The sequence below is a fragment of the Mesoplodon densirostris genome, chromosome 8 (assembly GCF_025265405.1).
Source record: "Mesoplodon densirostris isolate mMesDen1 chromosome 8, mMesDen1 primary haplotype, whole genome shotgun sequence".
Lineage (NCBI taxonomy): Eukaryota > Metazoa > Chordata > Mammalia > Artiodactyla > Ziphiidae > Mesoplodon > Mesoplodon densirostris.
Window position 1 is genome coordinate 921,892 of NC_082668.1, and position 27,983 is coordinate 949,874.

The 27,983-nt window shown below is 58.2% G+C and overlaps 1 protein-coding gene across 1 annotated transcript in view; it reads right to left on the reverse strand.

The window, feature by feature from the left end:
- LOC132495412 (ciliary rootlet coiled-coil protein 2-like) overlaps positions 1-27,771 on the reverse strand; it is a 59,232-nt gene extending 31,461 nt beyond the window's left edge. The window contains 17 exon segments of the mRNA XM_060107258.1: positions 425-552; positions 3,610-3,803; positions 10,445-10,672; positions 10,848-10,985; positions 11,393-11,537; positions 11,723-12,484; positions 13,914-14,098; positions 14,350-14,538; positions 14,858-14,954; positions 16,069-16,266; positions 16,830-16,933; positions 20,900-21,065; positions 22,417-22,523; positions 24,622-24,749; positions 25,654-25,804; positions 26,251-26,392; positions 27,320-27,771. Of these exon segments, the coding sequence (XP_059963241.1) occupies positions 425-552; positions 3,610-3,803; positions 10,445-10,672; positions 10,848-10,985; positions 11,393-11,537; positions 11,723-12,484; positions 13,914-14,098; positions 14,350-14,538; positions 14,858-14,954; positions 16,069-16,266; positions 16,830-16,933; positions 20,900-21,065; positions 22,417-22,523; positions 24,622-24,749; positions 25,654-25,804; positions 26,251-26,392; positions 27,320-27,771 (3,514 nt within the window).
- Positions 27,772-27,983: the final 212 nt, after the last annotated feature.

Here is a 27,983-nt window from a genome sequence, read left to right on the forward strand (position 1 = left end):
CCTGCTGCCCTGTAAGCCCCTGTGGAGTGGCAGCCCCCAGCTCTGAGGATACAGCCCAAGCCAGCGGGACAGAGCCCCCCAGGCACCACTGCAGGCACGTGTCCTGATCCCAGCCCGTGCTGGGCAGCCCGCACGCTGCAGGGTGGGCTGAGCAGGGACAGGAACACAGGGGGTGGGACCGGGGGCTGCCACGCTGACCCTGTGGCCACAGCCCATTCTGAGCCTCGGGCCAGCGCTGGCAGCAGCGCCCAACCATCACAGAGAGTAGTGGCACAAGTCATTCAGACACATGAGCTCTAGGCTGTGTTTGGGCCCCTTTGGGGGCCAGGGAGTGGGAGCAGCGCATCAGGGGACGAGCTCATCTAAGGGGTCCTTCTGGGGCTGATCTGGGGACAGGAGCAGAGGGGGCCCGTCTGCGGAGCACCTTGCAGGGCCTGCCGGGCCAGCCTCGCACTCTGGGCCTCTCCCTCCAGCTGCTCCTGCTGTGACGCCAGCTGTGACGCCAGCTGTTGGGCCTCAAAGAGGCTGTTCTTCAGGGAGTCTCTCTCGGCCCTGCAGAGAGTCATCAAACAACAGGCGAGTCACTCACGCTGGCGGAGGATCCTGCCAACGAGGGACAGCGTGGAGCCCATTTGCTAGGACGGTGTCCGTCAAGGCTGGGATAATAAATCAGAAAGCAAACAGAGGACAGCTCATTCATCTTAAATCTCTAAGAACAAATTGGACCCTGCATAAAAAATGTTCCAGAAAGCTAAAATGCAAAAACAAAACAAATAGATAACAACTAAGCAACTCAGAACTGTAAAAATAGTAGAAAAAGAATCCAGAGGGGTATTTTATAATCTTAAGCAAGACACAAAAGCCAGAAGACAAAAATAAGGAGGCCAACAGATCTGAATACACTGAAAGAGAGGGAGACGGAATCTTTTGTGCAGAAAAGATTCCACAAACCAAGTCAAAAGACAAGGGACAGACTTGGAGAAAATATTTGCACTAAATATGCAAAGGGTGAATATCCGTCACATAAAAGGAGCTCCTACCAATCAGTGACAGAAAGCGTCTGATCCTACAGAAAAATGAGAACAATGACTGTTATTCACAAAGAAAACACAAATGGTGGATAAACATAAGAAACTCACTAGTCCTCAAAGGGGTTCAAATCACAACTATTATGGTTATCGATTACGTGTCACATTAGCAAGAGCTTAAAATAACCATCATATCTAGTGTTGGCAAGGGTGTGAGGATGACTTTCTCTGGTGGAGGGGGGACTGGGAAATTTCAGAACGTAAAGCGTGCATATCTTTGGGCCAGCAATCCCACTTCTAGGGGTCAGTTCTTCAGAAATACACATGAACCAATGGAGCAGCGCAGGGATGTTCCCCTTAGCTTCACACAGGGCATCAGTCAGACTCAGCCTCAATGCCATGAAATGCTGGAATGTTTCAGAAACTACGGGGCACCTCGTCAGCTGCTAAGACAATGAAGACATTCTCTTAAAGAGTCACTCTGAGAAGCAGCCTCCAGAGCGGAACTCGCGCAGCACAGATTCCCCCGCATGAAGAAGCCGCCTCTGCATCTGGGCACAGACGCAGCCCTTCAGAGAGTGCCTGGGGTGAACAAGGTGACTCACAGCGGCGCCCGCTTCTGGGGAGGGTGATGACATGGGCTGCATCTCTGACAGTGAATCCATCAGTCACCAGCCAGCCAAGGAGCGTGTGCTCTGTCCAGTGCTGGGTGATGTACGGTGAAAAAAACAACCAACCAACCAACGAGGACACACCACAAACACTCAACACAGATACCCACATGAAGACACAGACAGCCGATGCACAGCCCCAAACGGCTCGGTGGATCAGGGAGGGCCACGGGCCATGGGGGACCTTGCTCAGCCCGTCCCGGCCCCGCCACAGTCTCCCTCGGGCCCCCTGCACACGGCTGCTGCCAGTGTCAGAGTGGGGTGTTGTCAGCACCTTCCGGGTCGCCCTGGTGTCTGCAGAGCCCAGGAACCTCACTCCTCTGATATCCCGTCCCCCCTCTTAAGCACCCCACATGTTCCCCACTCTCCAAGTCTGGACGGCTCTCCCCAGCTTTCTGTGCCCACCCGGTCCCCTCTGAGGGAAGTGACCTGTGCCAGTCCTGGACACTCTAAGGATGTGTCCAGTCTGTCCCTCCACCAGAGCCCGGGAGCATCTCACTTCCTTGAAGGAGGCCCGGCACCACCAGCAAGGGTGCGTGGGGTACAGGTCGGGACCCCAGTCCATCTCGCTGGAGCCTGAGAACTAAAAGAGGTCCGCGGCACTGCAGCCTTGTCAGGGCCCGGGACTGGGGGCCGGAGGACCTTGAAACCTGGGCTCCTCGGTCATCAGGAGAAGCACGCCATGTCCCGTGCCGCCCTATCACCAGAAGCTCAGACTGGTCCCTGCGAAGTGCTGTTTAGTGGGTGTGGGACTCCGTCTGGGAGCTGCAGGGCCTCCATGCACAGAGGCCCTGGGCCCAGTGCTGAGGCTGGGGGAGGGTCCCCTGACCAGGGCCCATGATCTGGGCAGCAAATGCTGGCGGGAGGAAAGAGGCCCCCTCCCCTGTCCTCTGAGCACTGGTGGGGCCTGGGACAGGGCCAGGAGTGGGGTCTTGGGACCCTCTGCTGCCAGCCACCAGGAGGAGACTTCATCGGGCTTCCTGCTCCAATTTGTGCCCACACTTTCCTTGGGAGGAGAGGTCTTCTGTGAAGAAGCTCGAGGACCTGGGTCTCTAAGTTTCCTCATGGCCCCCAGTTCTGGAATTTCGGGACGAACTCTTTCTACAAAAAGACTTCGATGTTCCTGAGAAGGGTACAAGGTGCAGAAAGCCACTAGCTTTTGGATGTCCTTAGGGGCCACAGGCCAGCTCAGCTCACCAGGCAACAGCTGGCAGAGCACCCTGTTCTCACCTACAGTGTCTGTTCCAGGTCTCCTGGAAGTGGCCCCGATGGTCTTCAAGGTTCACCCCCACCCCCAGCCTCGTGGTTCCCTGGGGCTGCCACCACCTTGGCTACAGGGGTAGTCATGGGGCCCCAGCCTGCATGTCGGAGCCCTGCGACGCCCAGGATCTCCTCAAGGATGTCAAGCAGCTCAAGACGGCTGTGGGGAGAAGGGTGCTCTGTGTCTGCTGGAGGAGGAGCTGGGCGTGGCCGCTGGCCATCTTGCCAGCTCTCACCCCGAGCCTGCCCAGGAATGAAGTCTCCTTAGAGTTGAGCCATGCTGATGGGGGAAAGGCAGGCTGTTGAGGGCACCACAGGAGCGCCTGGATCCAGCCTTGCCTGAAGCAGTGTGTACCCTGAACTGCTCAGATCCATGAGCAGGACATTCCACACCTTTTCTTCTGCTGGTCTGAGATGGGCCAGTGCAGCCATCTATCTCAGGAAAACTGTCCTAGGAAGGCTCTTGCTGCATTCACCTCTTCTAGGTGCTCTCTGACCCCACGGGCACTGTTTGCCCCTCCCTTACAGCCTCTCTCCCATGTAGACATACCTGCCCTGCCTTGCAGTTGCTGAGTGACTGCCCATCCCTGCCACACCACAGGCTCCCTGAGGTCAAGGCCACATGAACATTCCCTGCTGACCCCAGGTACCTGAGGTCAGCTGCCTCCTCAGCTGTGAGCTGGCTGTGCCTCTCCAGGGCCTCCTGCTTGGCCAGCAGCTGGGCCTGTTCTTCAGACAAAGCCTCCTTCTCCTGCAGGGCCCTCTGGAGAGCGTCCATGCGGGCCTCCTGGTCTTGCAGGCTCTGGGCCAGCTGCTCTTCCAGGGCCTGCTTCTTGAATGTGACCTAGGGGAGGGGGAGGGGAAAGTCCAGCAGAGAGAGTGGAAGTGTGAGGAGGGGCCTCTCAAGGGAAAAAAAAGGACTTCAGAAAAAGTGGTTTCATGCAGAACGGCATGGAGGAAAGAGTGGAGGAGCAGGGTGGCTATGAGACATATTGGACCCCTGGTGCATGTGTGTTTTCACAGCAGAGGGACCTCCACTCCTGTCACCATGATGGAGAAGTTATTGAACTGAGCACCCCCAGGTGGGACCCAGCTGCCAATCTAAATGGTAACCTCTGTTGGGCCACAAGTTTCTGGGGGCAGGAGACATGGCACAGAAATGCAAAGAAGGTGACAGTGGAACAGATTGTTGCAGACTAACACCTCCACCAAGAACGTCATAAAAATCTAGACAAAACCTATCACAGGAATCTGTAAAAGGCCTCAGAGAGCTGTCAAGGCAGCTGGGACTGAAGGAGCCAAGATCTTGGAGGAAAGGGAAGCACAGGAGTGAGCCCACCACTCAGCATCTCTTCTCTCCTCAGAGCATGTGCTGACTTAAAAGTCTGGGCTGAGGAATTGAGAAGCCAGGGAGAGATTCTGGCAGTACTGTGACCTTAGGACTACAAAAACTCGAGTTTACAGATATCAAAGCGGAAGGGTCCTGATAAACATCCCAGGTTTCTAGTTGTATTCGCAGGAGGGCTTCATCCTAGTAGTGGTGGTGAATCAGAATAGACTCTCCCTCAAAAAATTGAAGCTCAGGTTTGAATCACCTCAATCTTAGATTATGGTGATCGTCTACCTTCACTACCTGCCAGAATCAAAAGTAAATCCTCCTTAGAAGAAGAATAGCATCATCAAGATCCTCAAATTATTTCTATAATTTTTATGTATGATACTTGGCATTTAATCAACATATCAGACTGGGCCTATCAGAGACAGAATCATATGGCATAAAATCACATGCAAGAACATAAAATAGACACACTGCCTCCCTGTCCCCCTGGCTCTCAGATGTTGGAGTTATCAAACACAGACTTTAAAATAGTTGTGATTAACATGTTCAAGAAGATGGATGGTGAAATGCAGAATTTCACAATAGAACTGTACACTTAATATCAATAATATAATTTGAAAATACAATAACCAAAATTAATAGATGGGTTCAATGGCAGGTTAGATAGGATAGAAGACTAATAATCTGGAAGACAGACAAAAGAATGTACTAGATTGAGTCATGAGGAGAAAAAAGGACGGAAAATATAGATAAGAGTGTATAGATGTATAGGACAAGGCAAAAAGATCCAACATATGTGTAATTAGAGTTACAGAGGGAGAGGAGAGAGAATATTTGAAGAGATATTGGACAAGAATTTCCCAAATCTAATAAAATACATCAAGCCACCAATTTAAAATGAGCCACAATCTTCCAAAAGGATAAAAACAAAGAAAATGTCACCTAGATATATCTTAGTAAAGTTTCTGTGAAAAGATTTTGAAAAAGAATATGTATTGGGTTGGCCAAAAAGTTCGTTTGAATCTGAACAGAAAGTGCAGCGGAGCATCTGGAATATCAGGCAGAACTTTTGGCAATCTCAGAATTGAGACAACAAAACTCGGAGTTCAGGGTGGGGGCCCTAGTTAGGAGCACAGGAGAGCTGTATTATACCGTGAGGTCAACACCCTGAGGTAGCTCACTCTTCAAAAAAGACTGAAACCTGTTACAAAACAGCTAAATCCAAGACTGGATAAAGGTGATCTGCTCTGACTCTGATATCCTAAAATGAAAAGCAAATTCCCTTTGGAAGAAGTTTATATCACCCAGAGCCTCAAATTAGCTCTAAAAAACCTCAAAATCTGTCACTCAATAAAAAATTATTAAGCACCAGGAGATAAGGCCAAAGGACTGAAAACTAAGAGATAAAAGACAATAGAAATAGACCCAATTTGGGGGTCCAGATGTTGGAGTTATCAGACAAAGACCTGAAAAATATTATAATTAATGTGTTCAAGAACATATCCAGAAGATGGAGAATTTCACTAGATAGCTGAAGAGTGTGTGTGTGTGTGTGTGTGTGTGTGTGTGTGGTTGAAGTGACCATTTGAAGCAGAAATATTAATAATGTATTATAGAGTTTATAACAACATATGTATAAATAAAATATATGGCAATAAGCCCTAAGGATGGTAGGGATAAATGGAATATATTGTTGTCACGATCTTACATTGTTTGTGAAATAGTATAATGTTATTTTAATATAGACTGTGCATATCATAATTTTAAAGTAATCAATAAAATAATAACAAGAAGAAGTATAGCTAAAAAAAAATTAATAGAGAACATAAAATGGAATACTAAATAAATATGCAACTAACCCAAAAGAAATCCAGAAAGGCAAAATGTAAAAATTTACAAAAAAAAGAGATAAATAGAAAGCAAACACCTAGATGGTGGACTTGAACCAAGCATATCAACAGTTACCTTACATGTAAACGATGTAAACACTCCAGTTGAAAGGTAGAGATTGTCAGAGTAAATACAGAAGCAAGACCCGACACACTTTAAATATACAGACATAGACGAAATGAAGGTTAATGTATGGAAAGGATATAACATGGAAACAGTAAGTAAAGAAAGTTGGTGTGACTGTATCAATATCAGGAAAATTAGATATCAAGAAAACAAATGTTACCAAAGATAAGAGGGGACATTTTATAAAGATAAAAAGTCAGTTCAGCATGATGACATAAAATACTAATTTGTATGCTCCTAAAAATAGGAATTCAAAATATATGAAGCAAAAGTAGACAGAACTAAAGGTAGAAATAGACAATTCCACAATCATAGAGATTTAAATGTCATTAATAGAACAAGTAGACAAAAAAAATCAAACAAATAAAACAAACAAGTAAACCCCACAAGTACACAGAAGACTTAAACAACACTATCAAGCAACTTGACTTAATTGATATTTATAGGCACTACACTCAACAATGGCATAATACACATTCTTTTTACATGAACATGGAATGTTCAACAAAATAGATAATATGCTGGGCCATAAAGCATGCTTCAATACATTTAAATCTGTTCAAATAATATGGAGTATGTTTTCTGACCTTATTGGAATTATATTAGATGTTGATAACAATTAGATACTTAGAAAATTCCCAAATTTGGAAATTAGGTAATATATGTCTAAATAATCCATGGGTCAAAGAAGAAATCACACAGAGAATGAGAAAATAGTTTGAACTGAATGATAATAAAAACACAACAGGCAAAATTATTAGGATGCAGAAGAAACAGCCACAAGACCAAGTAGGAAATCTGAATAACCCTATATCTAATAAATAATTTAATTTTTATCACAACTCTTCTCACAAAGAAAACTCCAGACTTAAATGACTTCACAAGTGAATTCTACCAACATTTAAGGAAGAAACAGAAATTTTAAAACACTTTCAGGAAATAGAAGAGGAGGGAACACTTCCCAACTTATTTTGTGAGGCCAGCATAACCCACATTCCAAATCTGACAAAAACATTATGAGAAAAAAAATTATAGACTAATGTTCCTCATGAATATGGATGTAAAAATCCTTAACAAAACATTATGAAATTGTTTATCTCAGGTATGCAAGGTTGTTTTAACATTAAAAAAATAAACCAATATAATTAGCTGTATTAACAGAATAAGAATGATGGCATGATCATCTTAATTCATTCAGGAAACACATTTAACAGAATTCAAAACCCATTCATAATTTTTAAAAAAATCTCAGCATGCTAGGAATAAAAGAGAGCTTCCTCAATCTGATAAGAGGCATCTATGAAAAGCCTATAGATAACATCACACTTCACGGTGAAATATTGAATTCTTTCCCTGTGGTTGAGTTTGGTAGAAGGATGGCCACTCTTACTACTTCTTTTCAATTTTGTTCTGTAGGTCTTTAGCCAGTGAATTAAGAGATGAGATAAAAGTCACTGAGATCAGAAAGGAAGTAAAACTGTTGTTATTCACAGATAACATGATTATTTACATGTAAAACCCTGGTGCTTATCAGTGAATTTGTCAAGGTTGCATGATTGAAAGTTAATCTATGAGATTGTATTTCTATATACTAGTAATGGACATAGGAAAATGGAATTAAAACAGCAAGGCACAATATCAAAACTAGGAATTAATTTAATCAAAGATGTGCAAGACCTCTACACTGAAAACTACAAAACACAGCTGAGAGGAATTAAGTAAAGAAAAAAATGGAGAGATATACCATGTTCATGGCTGGACAACTAGATACAGTTAAGATGTCCAGTCTTCTCAAATTGACCTATAAATTCAACACAATCCCAATCAAGGTTCTACCAGGCTTTTTTGGGTATAGAAATTGACAATCTAATTCTAAAATGTATATGAATATGCAAAGGTTTGAGAACAGCCAAACAATCTTGAAAAGAAGGATAAGATGGGAATACTCACATTACTTAATTTCAAGACATTAAAAAGCTACAGGAATGAAGACAGTGCAGTTTTCGTGAAAGGATGAACAAATAGATCAGTTTGCACAGATCAACAATATGATCTAGGCACATATATGCACATGTATGATCGATTTACTTTCAACAAGTTGCCAAGATAATTCAAGGAGGAAAGGAAAGTCTTTTCAAAAATTGGTGCTGGAACAACTGGATATTAGTGTGAAAAATAATGGACTTCAGTTTCTATTTCATACCACACACCTGTGGTTCTCACACCTTAATGTGCATCAGAATCACTGGGAGGGATAATTAAAATCCAGATTTCTGGGCCCCACGCACAGAGTTTCAGATTCAGTAGGTTTGGGGAGGGCAGCTGAGAATTTGCACTTTAAACAAGTTTTCAAGTGATACTGATGCTGCCGGTCTGAGGAACACTTTGAGAGCCACTGCTGTACAGAAAAATCAACTTGGAATGGGTCATAGACCTAAGAGCTAGATGAAAACAGAGTAGGATATTGTCTCGTCCTTGAGCTAGGCAAAAATTTCTCAGACAGCACCCAGAAAACATTAACCATAATTTTTTTTTAAACTTGGTGAACTGAATTTTGCCAAAGTTAAACTTTTCTGTCCATCAAAAATACCATTAAGAAAATGTATAGGCGAGTCACAGAAATGTGAGTACATCTGTCTGGCAACCTACTTTTATCCAAGATATATGAACTCCTATATATCCATAACCAAAATATGAAAACCCAATAAAAATAGGCAATAGACTTGAATAGATAGTTGACAAAATAAGGTATATGAATATTTAGTAAAAGCACATGAAAATGTGCTTAATGCCATTTGTTGTCAGAAAATGCCAATTAAAACCACAGTGGCGTATAACTTCACACATACAGAATAGCTAAAAAATAAAGACGGATGATGCCAAATGTTGATGAGGCAGAGGAGTGGCTGGAAGCCTCCCACGCTGCTGGTGAGTAAAGTGATACCACCACTGTGGAAGGCTGCTCGCCAGTTTCTCATAAAGTTCGACACACACCTACCCAGTGACTCCACAATTGCACTCCTATGTATTTACTCAAGAGAAATGAGAATATCCATAGTGACTTGACCACGAATGCTCATAGCAGTCTTGTCCACTCCCCAAATGGAAAGAACCCAGAAGTCCAGCAGCGGGTGAATGGGTAAGCAGATGTGGTTTATCCGTATGATGGAATATTACTATGCAGTCAAAAAGAAGGAGCTCTTGATACACCTAAGAACAGGGATGACTCTCAAAGACGTCGTGTTGAGGGAGAGAAGCTAGGCTCAAAAGAGTCTATGCCCCATGGCTCCATTTACAACAAGGTCTAAAACAGGTCAGGGCAGAGGCCGCCTGGGTGGCCGTGACAGGAGGGAGCCTGCTGGGCTGGTGGAGACACTCTGCATACTGACTGTGGTGGTGGCTACACAGGTGCTTACAACTGTCAAAAACTGTGCGGTGGCTTACTGAGTGTAGTCACTCTTTGACTAAAAAAAGAGGAAAAGATGACCGCAAAAAGGAGAGCACAGAGTCTGAGAAACAGAAAGAGGCTGGACTGAGTCCCAAAGGTGACAGACCATGAAGTCTGAATGCCACTGGGGGCCGGAGACGCTGCAGAGGCAGGGTTTCCATGTGTACCGACAAGGCTGATGTCAGGAGAAAGCAAAGGTGCTGCAGTGTCTCGTCCCAGGGAGTCTGACCTCCGCCATGGAAGATCCACGTCAGCAGATTTGGGAATGAACGCAGGAATGCATGAGCTAGTGAGTGATGGGGCAGCTCTTTTGTGTGGATGTGGTCCAGGAAGGAGAGAAACAAGACAACGGAGGAGCCGTGAAGACTTCCCCCCGAGTGTGTGAGCATCAGTGGGCCCGAGGCCTCCGACCAGGGGAGAACCCAGCCCCCGGATGTTGGGGACAGGCCTGATGTAAAGGTCCTTCTTTGTGTGCCCCTCCCCCGTTCCCCGCCTCCCAGCACTGGGAAGACGGCTTCGAATCAGCCACGACGTCAGGCAGCATTGCGGTTAGAAAGCGCTGGTGCTGACATACATCCTGAACCAGCGTGACTTCCAAAGGTGCCGTGTGCCCGGCCGCCCTGGAGGCGGCGGTGGCCCTGCTGGGTGGGGCTGGGGGCCCGGGGCCCCGCGGACCCCTCACCTGGCCCACCTGCTCCTGCAGCTGGGCCCGCTCTTGCCGGAGCCAGGCCGCCTGCGCCTCCAGCCTCTGCAGCCGCTCCTCCAGGCGATGGCAGGCCTGCTGCAGGCCCCTCCGCTCGGCCCGCACGAGCTCCAGCTGCTGCTCTGCCCGCGCCAGCTGCTCTCGGGCACCCGCCCGCTCTTGTTCCAGCTGCCGCCAGAGGGGCAGGGAGGGGTCCATGTTCAGGCCCTGCCCCCACACCCTCAGCCCCCAGGTCCAGGAGGGGAGAAGGTGGGGAGAGGATGGGTGAAGGGAGGGCCCTGAGCTCGGGGGAGCAGGGCAGGGGCAGGAACTCACAGCCACGCTGGGGAAGCGAGGCTCAGGCAAGGTCCATCCCCCTGGGCCCTCGTCTCACCTGCAGGACCAGGTGGCTCAGGGAGCCTTTGTCCTGAGCCAGCCCCGCCATCAGGGCAGCCATGTCAGCCAGGGAATGCCTCTGCTCCGCCCCCTCCGCCTTGAGCTGGCACACGAGCAGTTCCAGGTTGGTTTTGCTGGACTCGGCCTGGGGGGGTGGCGGGAGGGCAGAGGGCACCCCAGCGGGGAAGCCAGGGAGGGACTTTCAGGTTCATGGGCAGAGCTTCCCCTGGGCAGAGCTGTTAGCACCGGGGAGGGAGTGAGCGCCGCATCACGGAGGTGTGCGAGCCGGCGCTCTGGGTGGGGTCTGGTGGAAGGGGGCCCACGGTGGTGAGGCCTCTGGGGCAGACGGTGGCCCCCGGGTACAAGGCTGCAGCCAGGAGAGGTGACAGGGCGACTGAGGGAGGGGGCACCCTGAGAGAAGGTGTGCCCAGCGCTCAGGGAAGGTGGGCCGGTGCCCACTGGCCAGGGACCCAGGAGGCCACCGCTGAATTTGGGGGCTCTGGGCACGGCCTGAGGGCCCAGGCAGCGGGGAGAGAGGAGCGGAAGTCGTACCCGGGCCAGGGTGCTGCGCAGACCCTCCCCCTCGCTCTCCAGGATGTCCCTCTGCAGCCGCGCTGTGTTCAGCACCTCCTGGGTCCACACCAGCTCCTTCTTGAGCCCCGAGACCTTCTCCTCCAGCTGCTCCAGGCGCCCTTGACTGAGACCCAGAAACCAGAGGGCAGAGGGCGCTAGGTCGCCTCAGGGCAAGATGGGGGCCCAGCAGGCAGGGCAGCTCCCTCCAAGCCCAGGGGGCCCAGAGGAGCGTGGCTTGCCCTGCAGGCCAGGAACTGCTGAGCCGTTTCTGGCTGGGGGTGGCATTGTCAGCGGAGGCCTGGCCGTCACGCCTGGGTGAGGAGCACGTGCACACACACGCTGGGGCACCCATCTCGGCTGGGCCCAGGGTGGTGGATTTGCCCCAGGGTGGTGGATTTGCCCCAGGGTGGGGCTGGGCCGGACTTGGAGTGGGTGTCTGGGTGGCGGTGGGGGCCGGCCGCCATGGGCAGGGCCTGCTGTCTTGCTAGGCACCCCGACCCCTGAGATGAGGCTGGTGAAGAAGAGGTCCCATCAGCAGCTGAGGACGCCGGGGCCCAGAGGGGACAGGACAGCCCGCTGGTGGCAGCTTGGCCCCCCTGCCCCCCAGCTCCCTCCAGCCCCGCAGGCCCTGCTTCACCAGCTCCGCCTTCTGCCCCGCCCCGCGCCGGAGGCTTCTCTGCAGCCCCGAGCTCCTTGTCGGAAACACCCACCGTCCCCCTCAGCTCCTCCATCGCCTCCTCCAGAGCTGCCCCCTCTCTGGGAGCAGGGGAGGAGAAGCCGGGGGTCCCGGGCGTGCAGCCGGAGAGGGGAGCCGAGGGACCCTCACTGGGCGCATTCGAGCCTCGGGCGAGTACCGGGAGGGTAGATGGGGCGGAGGCCGTGGAGGCCACTCGGGGCCGGGGCTCAGGGAGGAGTGGGGAGGGACGAGAAGACCCCACGGCTCGGCCCCTGGCTGCCCTGTCCCCTGGGGCGGCCACCTGTGGGCTTGCCTGTCTCCTGGTGGCCCTGTGGGGGCCCCTAAAGCCCTGGAGGGCCCTGCGCCAGGGGTGTCCCTGCCCTCGGCCTCCGCATCTGCAGAGCCCAGCGGGGAGGAGGGGCGCCTGCCCGCCGGGAACCCCACAGCTCCAGGTCTGCTTGCAGTGCTGACCTCCCCTGACGGCCGAGCCTTGTCAAAGCTGTGCTCGCCGCTGACCCCCACCCCCCCGGCCCCAGCCGGGTCCCCTCTGCCGGTCACCCACCAGCCAGAGCTGCAGTCTCAGCAGCTCTCCCCTGGCCGTGCTCTGAAGCACCGGCTCCTGAGGCCCCATTTCCCAAATGTCCCTGGGATTCAGCCCCTCCTCCCCCCCGTGCTGAGGGGCCGCTCCAGCCTGCCCCTCCCCCCCCCCCCCCCCCCCCCCGGCCCCAGGACGCTGCGGCCAGACCAGCCCTGCCAAAGCCACGGCTGTGAGGGCGGCGCCCCTGCCAACGGCTCCCCCGCGGCCCCCCGTGACCTCTGCTCCTTGGCGTGGTGAGGTGGCCCCGCCTGCCTTGCTCTGTGCCCCACTCCTGCTCCTGTCTCCCCCTGGCAAGGCCCTTCCGCCCCCCGGGGGCCACCCCTGGCTCCTCCGCTCCCGGGCCCCTGTGCCAGGCTGAACCCGCCTGCTCCCATGTCTTTGCCCATCTCTCGTGCATTTCTCAAGAGCGGGACTGGGATTGGTTTTTCCTTTGGACCTCCTGTCTCAGACCCGAGTGCACTGTCAGGACACCCAGAGAAGGGGCAGCCCTGAGGGACCTGCAGTCCCAACCCCCCGGGGTGAGCGAGGGGAAGCACAGGCGGTGCTCCTGTCTGCCCCTGCATCGCTCCCTCCTGCAGGAAGCCTTCCTGGGCCGCCAGCCCACTCCCCGCCCCATCTCCTGGCTCGGGCAGTGTGTGGATTTGGGAAGGCCCACCGAGCCTCTCACTCAGGACTATAAATCCTGGGGGATTCTCTTTCCAGGTCCTTCACCCCCACCAGCCCCAGTGCAGTAAGACGTGCACAGAAGAATCCAGACAGTCTCACGGCCGACTGCACCACGGAACACCAGATCCGCAGGACAGGCCAGGAGGGCACGCGGGGGCCACCCCAGTGGATGGGGCGGGAGTTGGGGTTTTATGGACCACCTGTGAAGGCTGGGTAAGACCCCCGGAGGAGTCCTGGCAGCCAGCGGGGAGGTGGGAGAGAGCAGAGCCTGCTCCCAGGAGGGGAATGTGGAAATGGGCCGGGCAGCTGGGAGCCTGGGATGCAGGCCAAGGGGCAGGCATGTGCTCAGCCTGGGCTTTGGGAAGGTGAGTCCTGGGGAGACACAGCCCGGACGGGCCCAGACGAGGGAAGAGGGGCTGTGCTCAGTGCAGGCAGGGGCTGGGGGGTGAAGGGGCGAGGAGGCAGCCTTTGGGCTGGGAGTACCTCCTGTCCGGGAGATGGCCCTCACTTCTCCTGTGGGGGGCATCGTGGAGAAGGTGAGCCCAGCCCGCCAGCCTCACCTTCCCGGGAGCTCGCTGGACTCCCGGCGGCGCTGCGCCCCCAGCTCGCCCAGGAGGTCCTGGCGCTCCCGGGTCTGCTGCTGCAGGAGCCTCCGCGAGGCCTGCAGCTCCCGCTGGCTCTCGGACAGCTGCTCGTGGAGCCCGGCGGCCGCTGCCACGGAGGACTCCAGCTGCCGGCGCAGCTCCTGCCCGCGAGGGGGAGCGTGGCGTGAGCCCCGTGGCCTGGCCAGGCCTTCGACCACAGAAGCCAGCGGGGCTCCCAACTGCCCGAGAAAGGATGCACTTCAGACCGGAGACCCTCCCCGGGGTGTGGGGCTCAGGGGCAGGCGCCTGCTGGGGTACAGGCCGGCCCTGTAACTGCCCTTCTCAGCCTGGCGGGCTTTGTGGCTTTGCTCCGGTGGGGATGGGGCACAGCGTTGCCTCTGTGGCCGCCCACCTGCTCCCGCTGCCGCTGCCTCTCAATGGCCACCTGCACAGCCCGCAGCGCAGGGTCCAGGGCGGCCGGGGAGCAGGCCCGTGGTGGGGACGCAGCCCGTGGGGGGCTCCTTGGTTGGCCCTGCGCCTCCTGGCCTTCGGTGCTGCTACTCCAGGCTGGCTCCGGGCACCCCGCGTCTGCCTGCGCCACCTTCAGGGTGCAGGGAGGAAGGGGTGGAGGGGAGAGAGCTCAGGGCTGAGGTCGAACGGGTCCTTCCAGACCATCTCCCGGGCCTGCTCAAACCACCAGGGCCCTGCAGCCCCTCCGCTGCTCCACGCAGGAAGGACCCGAGACGGGCCCTCGCCTTTGTGACGCTGCCCAAGGTGAGCTGCAGGGATTTGACCTCAGCCCTCAAGTGTCCCGGGGCCGGCCGGTCTCCCCTGCGATGGGACTCCAGCTGGCGGGGGAGGCTGCTCAGCGGGGCCCGGATTCCCCCACCGCGAGCCGCCCCTCTCCCAGTCCCACGCACCAGTTCCTGAACCTCCGTTCTGAGGGAGGAGATGGTTTCCTCCTTGTCCGCATTCTGCTCTGTGAGCTTCCCCACCAGCAACGTCTGCTCCCAGAGTCTGGAGAGAAGTCAGGGTGGGGTCGTCAGCACAGAGAACAGAGGCCGGGGCACCGGCGGGCCCTGGAACCCCCCGGCCCACGTCTTCCTCCTCCTGGGGTGTGGCCTGCCTGCTGGCTTCGGCCACCTCTGCCTGCGTGGGCCTTCGTCCCACTCCAGTCAGACACCTCTCTTCTGCTCTAGAGCCTGCAGTGGCTCCCACTGTCTCAGGGTAAAGCGCAGAGCCCGAGTGCAGCTCTGACCCTGACTCAGCTCTCTAGCCCCACAGCGTGGCTTCCCAAGGCCCTGCTCTGTCCTTGGGGTGTGGCAGGGGCCGTGCTCACCTCTGGGCTTTTGTCCCGGCTGGTCCCTCTGCCACTGTAAGTCTAATGGTGTTATTGTCTTTCCTTCCCGGGAACCACCTTCTTCTCAAAGACCTCTGGTTGCCCCCCAGCACCCGGGCCTCCCTTCCCGTGGGCCCAGAGCACCCGGCTCAGGCCCCGGGCGCTGAACCCTCGGGCTGTGCTGGACTGCCCGTACCCCCGGGCCCTCCGGGGCTCTCCTCCGGGGTGGCTGGGGTGTGTTGGACTCAGCTGGCCCCGAGGGCGTTTGTGACCACGTGAGCCCCAGGTCCCGTGGAACAGAGGCCCGTGGCAGCGTTAGGAGCTTCCTCCTGTTACCTGCAGAAGCTGCCCTCACGAGACCTTCGAGCGCCACACGTGAGTTCCGTGTCCAGAACCTCCCACGATAACTGGGAGTGGACCCTGGCTCCTCTGGGGGCCCTCAAAACAAGCGCCCACCCTGGAAGGATAGGCCTTTTAGGCCTGAAAATTCCACTTCTGGAAGCAGCCACGGGGAAACGGTCCGAGGGCACCCAGGGCAGTGTTCACAGAGACGCGCCCAGTCGCAGGGCGCTGGCTCCGCCTCCAGGGGGTGGTGGGTAAGGAGGTCTGGGCCCGCCTGCCTTTGCCAGGAGATGGCGATTATGAGCCGTGGGCGGCACCCGGTGTCAGGGCGTGGGGTGAAATCAGGAGTTACAACTGCACCTGAGCAAAGTCCCAGACCCGCGGCCGCTGGGCAGATGGGTGGGCGCGGCGACCCGCCCCCGCCCCCCACCCCTGACCTCCTGCACCCACCTGGCCTGGAGTGCCACCTTCTCGGCGTCCCAGCGACCCTGAAGCTGCAGCATCTCCCGCACCTTGTCCTGCAGCTGCTGCTTCAGGGCGCTGGCTGTGCGGCTGGCCGTCAGCTGCAGGTTGGAGCCGAGGTTCAGGCAGGCCATGTGCAGGCGCTGGGCCGTCCTGGCCGCGTCCATTCGCATGTCAGCAAGGCCCCTGGGAGACAAGGGCGGCTCCGCTGAGCCTCGGGGCTGTGTCTGTGGCTCGGCCTGGAGGCTCCACGCTGGGTGGCAGAGGCAGGGTCTGGTGATAGGCCTGCCGCAGACCCCTCCCGTGCCATCCTCAGGAGAGGCCCCGCCAGGTGGCATCTCAGCGGGGCAGGGGTGAGCAGGAGCTGGGCCAGGCCGGACAGGACAGGCTGTCCACCTTGAGCAGCACTTCCACCCTCTGAGCCTCAAGGGCCCAAGGTAGACCGTTCGAGGCTCTCGGCAAGGGCCGGAGGGAAGCCAGAGTCCTTGCGTGTGGAGCCACCCCCTCACGCCGCATCTCCCTAGCTGGCCTGCCTCTCTCCTCTCCCCTGCACCCTTGCCTGCATCACTCTGTCCATCCGTCCATCTCCTCCACTGCCCACCTCTCCTGCCGTCTCCACCACTCCCATCGGGCCACCCGTGGGAGGAGCGTGGCGGGCCCGATGCCTGGGCCCAGCATCAGGTGCCCTTCTCCCTGACCCTGATGTAGCCCACGCCTGGCTCTGGGTGGGCAGGGTGGCTGGTACGCACCTCTCGGTGGCTGCACGCAGCTCAGCCAGGTGTCCACGGAGGGCTGTGGCCTGTCTCTGCAGGAGGAGGACATCCTGGTGCCCCACTGCGCGAGTACGCTGAGTCTGAAAGCAAGAGGCTTGCATCCACTGCAGGCGGAGGCCAGGCGCCGAGGGGTGAGGGGAGCCCTGCGGCCACATTCACCTGCCCCACAATCCGCTCCTCCGGCTCCAGGGGGGCGGAGAGCAGACCCTCATTGCTACCCTCCTGCATGCGGCACCTACCCCACTGGCTTACCTTCCTGAGCAATGCAACTCGCCCCGTCCCCGGGGGGCAGTGCTTTGCTCCCCTCCCCAGAGGACCTGGGGAGATGACCACTCCCAGCTCCAGAACCAGGACCCACGCAGCCTGGTCCCCCCACGGGGCCGTGGGCAGCACTCCGCTCCCGCCCTCCAGCTGGGGGGTGCGGAGAACGACACAAGGAAACAGGCCTTTGCTTCTCCTCCAGGACCTAGAGAGCAGCGCTTACTCTCGGAGGGCCCCTAGGACGTCGGGAGTGGGGCCTGGCCCTTCAAGGTGGCAGGGAGGCAGAAGCCTCTGCCAGTAGGAGCCCATGCAGTGGTAGGGGTGGGGGAGCCACCCTGAGAACAGGCGGAGTGAACAAGGTTGTAAGGTGCAGGGAGAGCCCACTGCTGGGCTGTGGACGGGGTGGGGGGGGTGGGGGGGATGGGGTGGAGAGCTGGGGGCAGGAGTGCGATGGAATTCACGGGCGGTCAGTGGTGCCAGCCTTGCAGGGAACTAAGCCGGAGCCCAGAAGGTCCTGAGTCTCCCCACCACCTTCCCAGCCCCTGCACTGGGCTGTGTCCTGAACACTGACCTCCAGGGACCCCCCCAGGGCTCACCACCACCACCTGCCTGTTACAGCCCCGCCCACGGCTTTTCAGTGTTGCTTCAGACAAAGCACTTTCACGTCCTGCGGGTCCTCCAGCTCAGGACCCACACACTCACCTGCTACTTCACGAAGCCCTTGCTGATCGCCCTCCCCTGAGCCCCCATCTGAGGTGCCCCCCATCGAGCCCAGTAACACCCTGCTGTGTACCTTGTGTAGGGAACGCCCTTTGCGCCTGGTGCCAGCGCCTTGTGTATACGTGCACCCCACCCACCGACTGTGATCATCAAAGAGCTGGAATTAGACATCCCTCCTGCTAACACGGAAGAGCGGACACCTGTCCCGCCTGCCCACAAGACAGTGCAATACTTGAGATGCCGGACTTTACAGCTTCTTGAATGCAAGGCTGGGAGGCCGGTATGGCAAGGGACACGCAAGCCAGGAACCAGTAAACTCAGGGACTCGAGAGGGACTTGCCAAACAGTAACTTGAACATGTTTCCTTGACAACAGGGGCTCTGGGGACAGAGAGGAAAGCTTAAGGTCCACCCAAGGGGGAGTGTGCTCACATGTGGAAGTGATTCCCCAAGCTGCACTCCAAGTAAGGTGTGCTAGAGATGGGCGAATCAGCACACACGCGCGCGCGCACACACACGCAAACGCACACGTACACAGCTGCTTGCAGGGCGCTGTAAGGAGGTGCCGTGGACGGTGAACAAGTGCACACACACAAGCACACATGCACACACACATGCACGCAAGCACACACACACCTGCCTGCAGGGCACTGTAAAGAGGTGCAGTGTCCCCACAATTCACATGTTGAAACCTCATCCCCAATGTGATGGTATCTGGAGGTGGGGCTTTCCAGTTCCACCTTCAGGATTGGTGTTAGTGTCCTTATAACAGAGGCCCCACGAGGGTCCAGTCCCTTCTGCCATGTGAGCTTATAGCCAGAAGGTATCGTTCTGTGACCCAGGAAGTGGTCTTCACCAGCCGCTGAAGGGCCTGGCACTTTGATCTTGGACTTCCAGGCTCCAGAGCTATGAGAAGTACATGTCTGTGGACAAGCCCCCAGGCTGGAGTGTTTCTGCTACAGTGGCCTGGAGGGACCAAGACCGTAAGGAAAATATATCCCTGTGGTTTTGGAACCACAAGTTAGCCTTGGTGCAGTTTTCAGCCTGGATTCACAAAAGCTGGGTGGCTTAAAAAAAAAAAAAATAAAGCTGAAAATTTACTTCAGTGTGGCCCAAAGGTCGTCAGAGCCCCTAAGAACCTGTCCTAAGCAAATGACAATCCTTTCTGGAACACACCACATTCATTCCAGGTTTCAAAGAATTTTCAGAGTCCCAAGGATAACACACAGCTCTTAGTTAAAAAAATTTTTTTAAAAACCACCAAAGACACAAGGAAACACAGCACCATGACCAAGACCTAGCAGAAACAATAGACTCACACCTTGAAGAAGTTCAGATATTAGAACATCAGACACAGACTACAAAATAACTGTTTTCTAATATGCATCAACAAACACATGAGAGGCTTGAAAATACCAGTTAAGAGTAAGATATCTGGAAAATACCCAGAATAAAAGTCAGAATTTTTAAAGATGAAAAATACAACGTTTAGAATTTAAGCCTAATAGGCAGGTTTAACAGACGTTGGACACCAGAAGAGAAAATTGATGACCAGGAGGGTAGATTCGAAAAAATTATCTACCACATAGACCAGGGGGATGGCATGAGGGAAAGTCTGGGAGGTTAAGAGCGTGGGAGGGAGCACGGGGATGGGTGAGGTCCACGGGGCGGGAGAGGACAGGGGAGAGAGGGGCTTGGGTGGCACTGAAGGAGGTAACAGCTGCTCTCCAAGGACAAGGGAAGAGCAGCATCCTGAGGAGTCCTAACCAGATAAACAAACAGAAATCTGCACGTCTTCGGCACAGCACAGGAAGCCGGCAGCACGCAAAGTCACAGCAAGAGCAAGAGCTCATAGCGGCCAGAGCAAGAAGACGATGCCCTCCGTGGCGGGCCAGCAGAAGGGTGTCTTTAAGGCGCTGAGAGGAAGAGCCGCCAGCCAGGGAGAGTCGTTTTCAAGGCCAAGGGGGAATAAAGACTCTCGATAAACCAGTGCCAAACTGGACCCGAGGCCCGTCTCCAGGGCATTTATTTCCCTAGTGGCCAAGGCGGGGGCGTGATGTGTCTCCCATGTCTCCCCAACCCCACACGGGAGCCCGGCCATTGACGACCACCCTGTGATGACGAACGCATTCCCTCTTGGCGCCCCTGATACCCTCCCGTCCCCGTGCAGGGGTGGCTGCAGCAGGAGGGGCCACTCGGCTTCTGACCGGAACAGCTGTCCAGCAGGAGGGGCTCTGTCCGCACAGTGGGGTTGGGCCTCCCACTCCGCCCGATCCGTGTGGGAAGTGCCGAGATGGCCCCTCTGAGATGGGCTTGTCCGAGGGACACCTGTGCAGGGTCAGCCTGAGGCCCAGGCACCCAGGACCAGCTCGGCCTCTGCTCCTGCCACGTCTGGGGAGAAATCCTGCCCATGGGGCCCGCGGCAGACGCTGGGAGGTCCGTGGGGACATCCAGAGACGATCGGAGCAGAGGTCGCAAGCTCAGCGGGGGAGATGTGGACAGGCAGAGGCGTGGGGTGACCCGTCTCAAGTATGTCCCCTACTTCAAGCTGGACGTCCTACCCCCGGTGACCAGCCCGGGATGGTCAACACAGCATCTCCCCCCAGCAAGGCTGAGGCCTGGAGCCCCGTGTCCTGACCCCGCACCCCAGGGCTGTGGGTTTCAGAGGAGGCTGCGTGGGCCCTGCTGGGCTGGCCAGGGAGTGGGGGGCTGTGGTGCGGCCCGGGCTCCTGAGTCTGACCACGAGTCGGGCCTGCGGAGACTCCTCTCTAGAGCAGCACGGCCACGCCAGAGCCAGGGCTCAGCCCTCACTCTACTTTCCAAGCCCAGCCAGGGGTCCTTCTCTCAAAGCGGGGGTCTTCCCATCCAGTGTCCCCCACCCCCCAGACTAATGTGGCCAAGCCGAGTGGGGGACATGGTGTGGCAGGAGGCCAGGGGCCTTGCCCCCAGGAGGGGCCATGGCAAAAGCCAGCTCGCCCTTTCCCGGTTCCTGCCACCCACCCCGACCCCGGCCGTGGGCACCAGACAAGGCATCCCCCCTGCCCACGGGCGAGAGCTGGGGAGCACCTCTCTCTGGGTCCAGCGCTGCCTCTCCCGCAGCTCCAGCTCAGCCCGCAGACGGAGCACGCTGCCCGTCGTCCCGGCCAGCTCCTCGGCCAGTCTGTCGTTGGCTTTCTTCATGTGTCCTAGCTGTTCCCACAGGAGGGTGTTCACCTGGGAGAGGCCGATGATCCTGGACGGGCAGGGACGGAGCGGCATGGCCATGGGCGGGTGGCCTCTCCCTACAGACGTGCTCAGACAGCCGGGCTCCGAACCTCCTGGGCCCAGATGACACCAGCTCAACTGTGAAGCCCCCAGACTGCCCCTAAGAGGCACTGACCACCTGCACCGGTCCTCAGTGGCCCCGCAAACGGGGGCCAGCCTCTGGGGGCCACCCCGGCACACCCCCTCCTGCCCTGACTCGCTTCCTCTCCCCACCTCCTCCCCCTCTGAGCTCCCCTGGCTCTGCCACACAGCTGTGGCTAGCTCCTAACTCCAGGGTGTGGGGGTGGACCCCGAGACCAGCAAGAGGGTTAGGGCTTGGGAGCCTGGCCGACGGTACCAGGGCTGGGAGGGTACCCTGCCGGGCAGGGCGGGGGGAGAGGGAATCAGGCCCGCCCCATGGGGGGGCAGCCCCTCTGTGACCGTGGGGTCTCTCTCCACCCAGGGCAGGTCTGCATGTGGCTGCAGTCGGGGACCCCGAACCCTCTGGAGCCCGTACCTCCCGGCCAGCTGCGAGGCCACAGGGGCTTCCTCTGCGCCTCTCTGCTCTGTGGGCATCAGCCTCCTCTTGGCTTATTTACCAACACCCTCCACCCCCCTTCTCCAAAACTGGTTTTCAAAATGCTTCTCAGCACTTTTCTTCCTTTTCCAGAGGCCCTGAGGATGAACCAAGGCCGGGAAGTCTTCCACAAATGGCTTAACCTCCCCCAGGTCTGGAGACAGAGCAGGCCGTGGAGTGGAGGCTCAGCCCTCCCGCTGGCCTCCCTGCAGGGAACGTGGAGAGATGCCTTTCCCTTCCGGGGCCGTGTCCTGGGGCTTGGGGCTACCTCCGGGGGGCTGGGGTATGACACACACTTACCAACGGTGCGCAAGAGAGCCCGATCATGATATCTGGCTTGAAGCCAAAGGGGCCTGGGAGTCAGGGCCCGAGTGTGAAGAAGAGTGGGACTGAGGGGAGAACCCCCGGGCCCCCCGGGATTGGCCAGGCCAGCCGAGGGCCATGAGCAGCTCAGGAGACCTGCCTGTAGTACAGGCCGGAGCCCCAGCCTCAGCAGGTGTTGGGGGCCTGGGGGTGACACACGAGGGAGCACAGGGCCAGGGAGGCCCCATGACCTGCGGGACCTGCACTCACCTGAGGCCCTGGGGGTGGTCCTCCTCCCCATGCTCCCCCCGCCCCCCCCCCCGCTGCTCCTCCCGGTGCTGCCCCGCCCTGGAGTCACCTGGGAAGAGGTGCCCACAGCCCCGCAGCACAGTGGCGTCCGCTGCCTTGCGGTGACGGCCGAGCCCCCTGCTGCCCCACCGCCCCGCCTGCCCAGCCTCACCTCTGCTCAGCAGCCTCTAGCCGGCCGAGGGCTTCCTCCAGGTCGACGCTGTGTTCCTGCTCTGACCTCCGCAGCCGAGCCTCGGTGGCCTCCAGCTGGGCCTGCAGCTGGAGAGGGGCATTAACCCACCTGGCTGGACACTTCCAAGCCCAGCGGGCTGGGCAGCTTTGGCACAAAACCCTCCCAGGGATGGGTGAGAGGGTTCCCCTTGGGTCCCTAGTTGGGGCGGGGCCAGGCTGGGATAAGGGCTGGGGTCGAGCTGGGTCTGCTAAGACGGGTCAGGCAGGCAGCCGTCCGTGCCATGGCCCTGTGCCATGTGCCCACGGCCGGCGGAGTGGGAGGCCCAGGCTCTGGTCCGGCCACATAAGGGGCAGGACGGCTGAGATGCAGAGCAGGCCTGGGGTCACTCCCATGGGAGTGAGTGAGCGTGGGGTCCCACCCCTGTAGCTGCCCTCTGGCCTGTGCTCAACCCTTCGTCTGTTCCCAGCCCCTCATCCAGCGGGTGGGTGGGTACCACACCCCCAGTAAGTGGGCCTGGCAGGGCGGGGAGCCCCCAACATGGGGCCAGGCCGGCCCCCGAGCCTGCTGGAGCCTGAGCAGACAGGGACCTGGGGCTCTGAGGGGAAAAGGCAGTGCTGGGGGCCCCGACCCGAGGAGGCCGGCTGGTGGGGGGCTGAGGCAGGAAGGTCAGGAGAGCTGAAGGGCACCCCTGTGGCACGACATGGGGCCTGAGTACAGGGAGGTGAGTGCCCCCCGCAGCTACCAGTGGGATTGGAGAGGAGGGGCCGGGGATCCAGCTGAGCCGAGGGGGCCGGGGGGCGGCTGGGAGTCTAGCCGGGATGGAGGCGCCCACGGAACAGTCACGCGGCCCCCCACTACCACCATCCGCCCCGCCCATCTGCTTGGGGGAACCTGGGGAGGCTGGGCCCCTCTGTGGCCCTCACAAGGGGTGCTGAGCCGCCTGCCGGAGCCGGCGCGGGCCTGTGACTTCAGAGCTCACTGACTCACGAGGTTTCCTGATCAGCCGCAGGATTTCTGCGGCTTCTATTCCCACAGGCCCTCTTGTTCCCAACATGTCCCCACCCTGTGCTAGGAAGATCCCCTCCCCCGTCCCCGCCCTGCGCAGGGCCCAGGGTGGGCGGGAGACATCGCAGTGCTCTTGGTCCTGCCGGGGATGAGGAGGGCCTTCCCAGTCCTGCCCGGGGGTGGGGCTGGTGATGAGAACAGGTGTGACAGTTCGGGGTGGGGGCAGAGAGCCCCTCCCTCTGTGGGGCTGGGGACACCGGCTATCCCAGGAAGCCCTCGGAACCCTCGAGGAGACGAGGCTGACCCAGGGCCCTCGGGCATTCGCCACTGGTCACTGGTCATGCCGGAGAAAGACCTGAGTCAGGTCTCAGCCCCAGCAGTGGCAGCATGGCCCTGGACAACTCGGACTAGCTCTGAGCCTCAGTTTCCTCATCTGGAAAGTGGAGTCATCTGCCCTGCCACGTAGACCAGGGGGACTCTGCAGACACGGGGGCTCCCAGTGCGCCACCCTGTGGGCCGGGCGCCCCAGCCCAGTCCTGCCTCAGAGGCCATCATGTCCTGGAGTGGCAGACATGGGACAGAGGCTCTGGCCTAGTTCCATCACCTTTCTGCCTCGGTTTCCCCATCTGTCCACTGGGAGGGCCTCCCAGCCCCACAGGTCATGACCAAACGGCCTCTTGCTGCAGCCAGTCACCCTGGAGGGCACCGCGGCTGCCCAGGGCACTGAGGACAGAGGACCGGGGCCGAGGGCATGTCCGGGGTCTGTCCGCCCTCGGCTGTCGGGGGTGGGGGCTGGGGGCGGGGCCAGTTCCTCGGCAGGCCCCCAGGCGGTTCCTTTGGGCTCCCCCCTCCTCCCCTGGGCAGCTGCTGCCACGTGCTCACGCTGGGCTGGACGCTGGGGCCGAGGGGTCAGGGCTGCCCCAGCTGCCCCCAGGGCTTCTGGCAGGTGGGGCACAAGTCAGTGCCTAAGCTGGTGGGGAGTCCTGGAGGACCCTGGGGCCGGGGAGCCCCGGGCACCTGTCCCGCTCTCACAGGTCCCCTCCAGCCTCAGCTTCTCTAGCCACCGCCCAGGGTCCAGCTGTGCCGTGGCTGACCACTGTCATTCCACGTCCTGAGACGCGCTGACGGATCCACCGGTCTCCCCGGGCCTGGCTGCCACGCGTCCCTGCGCACACTCACCCGCTCGCTGACCGCGTGGTACCGGCCGGCCAGCTCGTCCCGCTCGGCCCCCGCCTGGGCCGGCAGCTCCTCCAGCCGGGACAGCTCCTCCTGCACGTGGGCCGAGGCGGCTGGCGGCTCCCGCACCGCTGCAGGCACAGCAGCAGGTCAGCCTGTGGCCAGGCCAGCCCCCAGCCCGGCTCCCTGTCCCCGCCACCGGTCTGCTGATCTGCTGGGACTGATCCGGGGGACCCCGATCTGGGGCCTCCCTTCCTCTCCTGTCGTGGACATCACGTTTCACCCCGGTACAGACCCGTGCCTAGGGCGAGCCCCAAACCAGTTACAGCGGAGTGTGCGGGGTGGCCTAGATGCTGGGGATCCCACACCTCCATCAGGCAGTGAGAACTGCTGACTCAGGGTAACCAGATCTCACCCCCAAGTAGTAAGCTGCTGTTCTAACCACACAGTGGGCTTTCTTTTTCCTTAACACACGCAGTGAGGTCCCCAGTTTCTCTAGGAGGCTGGAGAGCCCCTTATTTCAGAAAGGGGTCTCGGGACCCCCGCACGAGGGGGTCGGGGCACACTCTGGGGCCAGGCTGCCCTACTGGCTGGGTGGTCTCAATGCAGGGACCCAGCCGCGCACGCAGCCATGACAGACAGTGAGAGGGCACCGCGAGGGGGCCCGGGGTCTGGGGGAGCAAAGCTCTTGGGGGTAGGGGCTGCTCAGCATCCACGCTTCCTGAGTGTCAACCTTTAGGATTTCACTCATCTAATGAAAAATGAACATGGATTAAATCAAGACTGGTGGGCACAAATGTGTGACAAACCAATGCAGGGCTAGGTGGGCATGGTCCTTGTGGCCTAGTGGTGAGCGCGCTGTGGGGATCGGCTTCTGACCCCCGTGGACGATGCCGTGGGAAGGTGTGGTTCTCGCCCTAGCACAGGGGAAGATGATGGGCCGGGAGGGGCCAGCCCGGTCAGGGGACAGTGAGGGGCTTGGCTCCCTGAAGCTAGACTCTGACGGCTCTGCAGCGCCCCTGGTGCCCCCCTCACCTTGGGGCGGCTCCTCGCCCAGGCTGCCAGCCACAATCTCTCGGATGCGGGCAGGCACGGGGATGGGTGAGGCCTGCTCGCCTCCCCCATACACGGTCAGCGCCCGGTCTTCTCTGCTGGCCATGGGGCTCAGGACGGTGTCCTCCAGCCTCTGAAAAACACCCGCTCAGAGATGTCTGGGGCTGGCAGGTCCCTGGACAGCTGCCAGAGCCCCACATGAACCCACTGGAGTTAGTGGGGGCTGCCACGGGGCTCCCATACGGTGGCAAAGTGCCCTGGAGAGGACTGGGCGAGGCTGAGGTCACCCAAGGCCCATGACTTGGTTTCCCCACCTTTTAAGGTGGGAGGGTGCCCTGCCCATCCTGGCGCTGCTCTGAGCACAGGTGAGGAAAGAAGAGCTGGTCCGGAGAGCTCCGAGCCTAGGGCACCACCTCGTCCCACCCTCCAGCCCTGCTCCGCCTCTGCGGGGGCTGCACTGACCGTCGTGTTGGACCTCTCTGGGGACGCTGGGAGGCAGGCTCTTGCCTCTGGCCCTCCTGGAGCAGGCAGCCTCCCAGTTTTCAAAGTGGGATTGGCAGGGAGGGGTCTGAACCCCACCCAGCAGGCCCAGAACCGCACGGCAGGAGGGGCTGACAACAGCAGAGGGACAGCTGGTACAAGGCCCACCCACACACCCCCCTTTAGGACATGGCCATCCATGTGGGGCTTCCCCGTCCACTGGGCGGGGCACGCGTGGGCCCTGGTATGGGGCAGGGTGGGAGCCGAGGGAGGGGCAGTGGGAGGATCGTGGGGACGGCCCTCCTTCCCAGCCGTCTAGAGCAGCTGACCGGCTGTGGCAGAGGTCCGAATAGTCCCGGACGTGGGTAGGAGACCCTGGGTCTTGGGCACCCAGAGACTGGTCTTGGGGTCTTGGGCTCCAGCTGGCACTTTGCCTCGGCCCTGGGCACTCTTGGCTCCACAAGGATGGCACAGCTGGGGGAGGGCCTGGGCTGCCCTCCAGAGCCCAGGGCCAGGGTGGGGCCTTTGTTGCCAGGTCTATTGTGGTGCTGACCGTGGGGGGAACTTGTGAACGCTGCAGGCCGAGGCAGCCAATTCTAAACCAGCATGAACATCTGGACATGAGCGGGCAACGAGGCAAGATGGCCCAGGACTCAGGACAATCCACAGCTGCCCACCGGCCCTGCTGCATTTGCGTTATGAGTTTTCGGGCAGTGCGTGAAATAGTAGAGGGTAACCAGACGCTTCCCAGGGGGTACTGGAGATGGATGTCCCCTCCAGTGACTCTCTAGGGAGACAAACCAGGGTCCTCCCATCAACCCCGAAAGTCCCAGACTTCTCAAATTCATCATGATGTGCCCAGCCCCTCCCTACCCCTGGTTTCCCAAGACCCCCCACCCCGAGACTCCCCAGATCTCCCTCCCAGCCCAGGGCCCTGGTGAGTGACCACCTCACAGCCTCCTACCTGCCTGTCCTCCTCTGATCCTCCCAGCTCTCCCTGAAGACCCTCTCGAGGCCTAGACCCCTCCACCTGGCTCTGACCCTCAGGCCTGGGCTGGTAGGGATGGAGGGCTTCTGGGTGCACCCCTGCTCCCGCCACCCCACTGCCCTTGTACAATCTCAGCCCGTCCCCTCCTCCTGAGACGCCAGCCTGGTCTCTTCCGCTCACGTCTGCCTGGACACGAGGCCTGCCCCTCCCTCAGCACCAGCGCGGCCAGGGCCACCCCGAGACCCGGCCTCTTGCATGACGCCTGGTGAAGCCACGTTCCCATCCCAACAGGAGCTCGGTGCTGGGCAGACACTGAGCAAACTCTGGGACTGAATTCCACTGCCCGCCACAGGGACTGAGAGCCCTGGCTCTGGTTCACCTGGACCGCAGTCCTCCTTCACCTGCGTGTAGGAATTTGAGTCCCCTGGGAGGTCTTGGGGAGGCACCTTGACTGCACTCCCAGCGGACCCCCCTTCAGCATGACTTGGGCTGGGCGGTGAGCAGCCTCCCTTGAGGGGAGGGGAGGAGGTGCCTGCTGCCCCTCCTGGGCAGAGCCGGGAAGGGGGCGCCAAGACCACCAAGGCCCCTCCTGTCCTCCGGGGAGGACACGCCGCTGGTAGGGGCTCAGCCATCATCCGCCCTGAACCCCCTTTGCACTCAGGGAAACCGAGGTCCAACGGGGAGGCGAGAGCCACCTGAGGCCCGCGGGACTGTCAAGTCCAGGAAGCCTCCTGCTAGGCCAGGAAGGCCCCTGCCCCTCCGCCCTCCACACCGCCCTCCCCGCCCCCCCGGGCGTCCGCAGCACCACCCGCTAACGGGAAAGCAGCAGCGGCACAAACTTGAC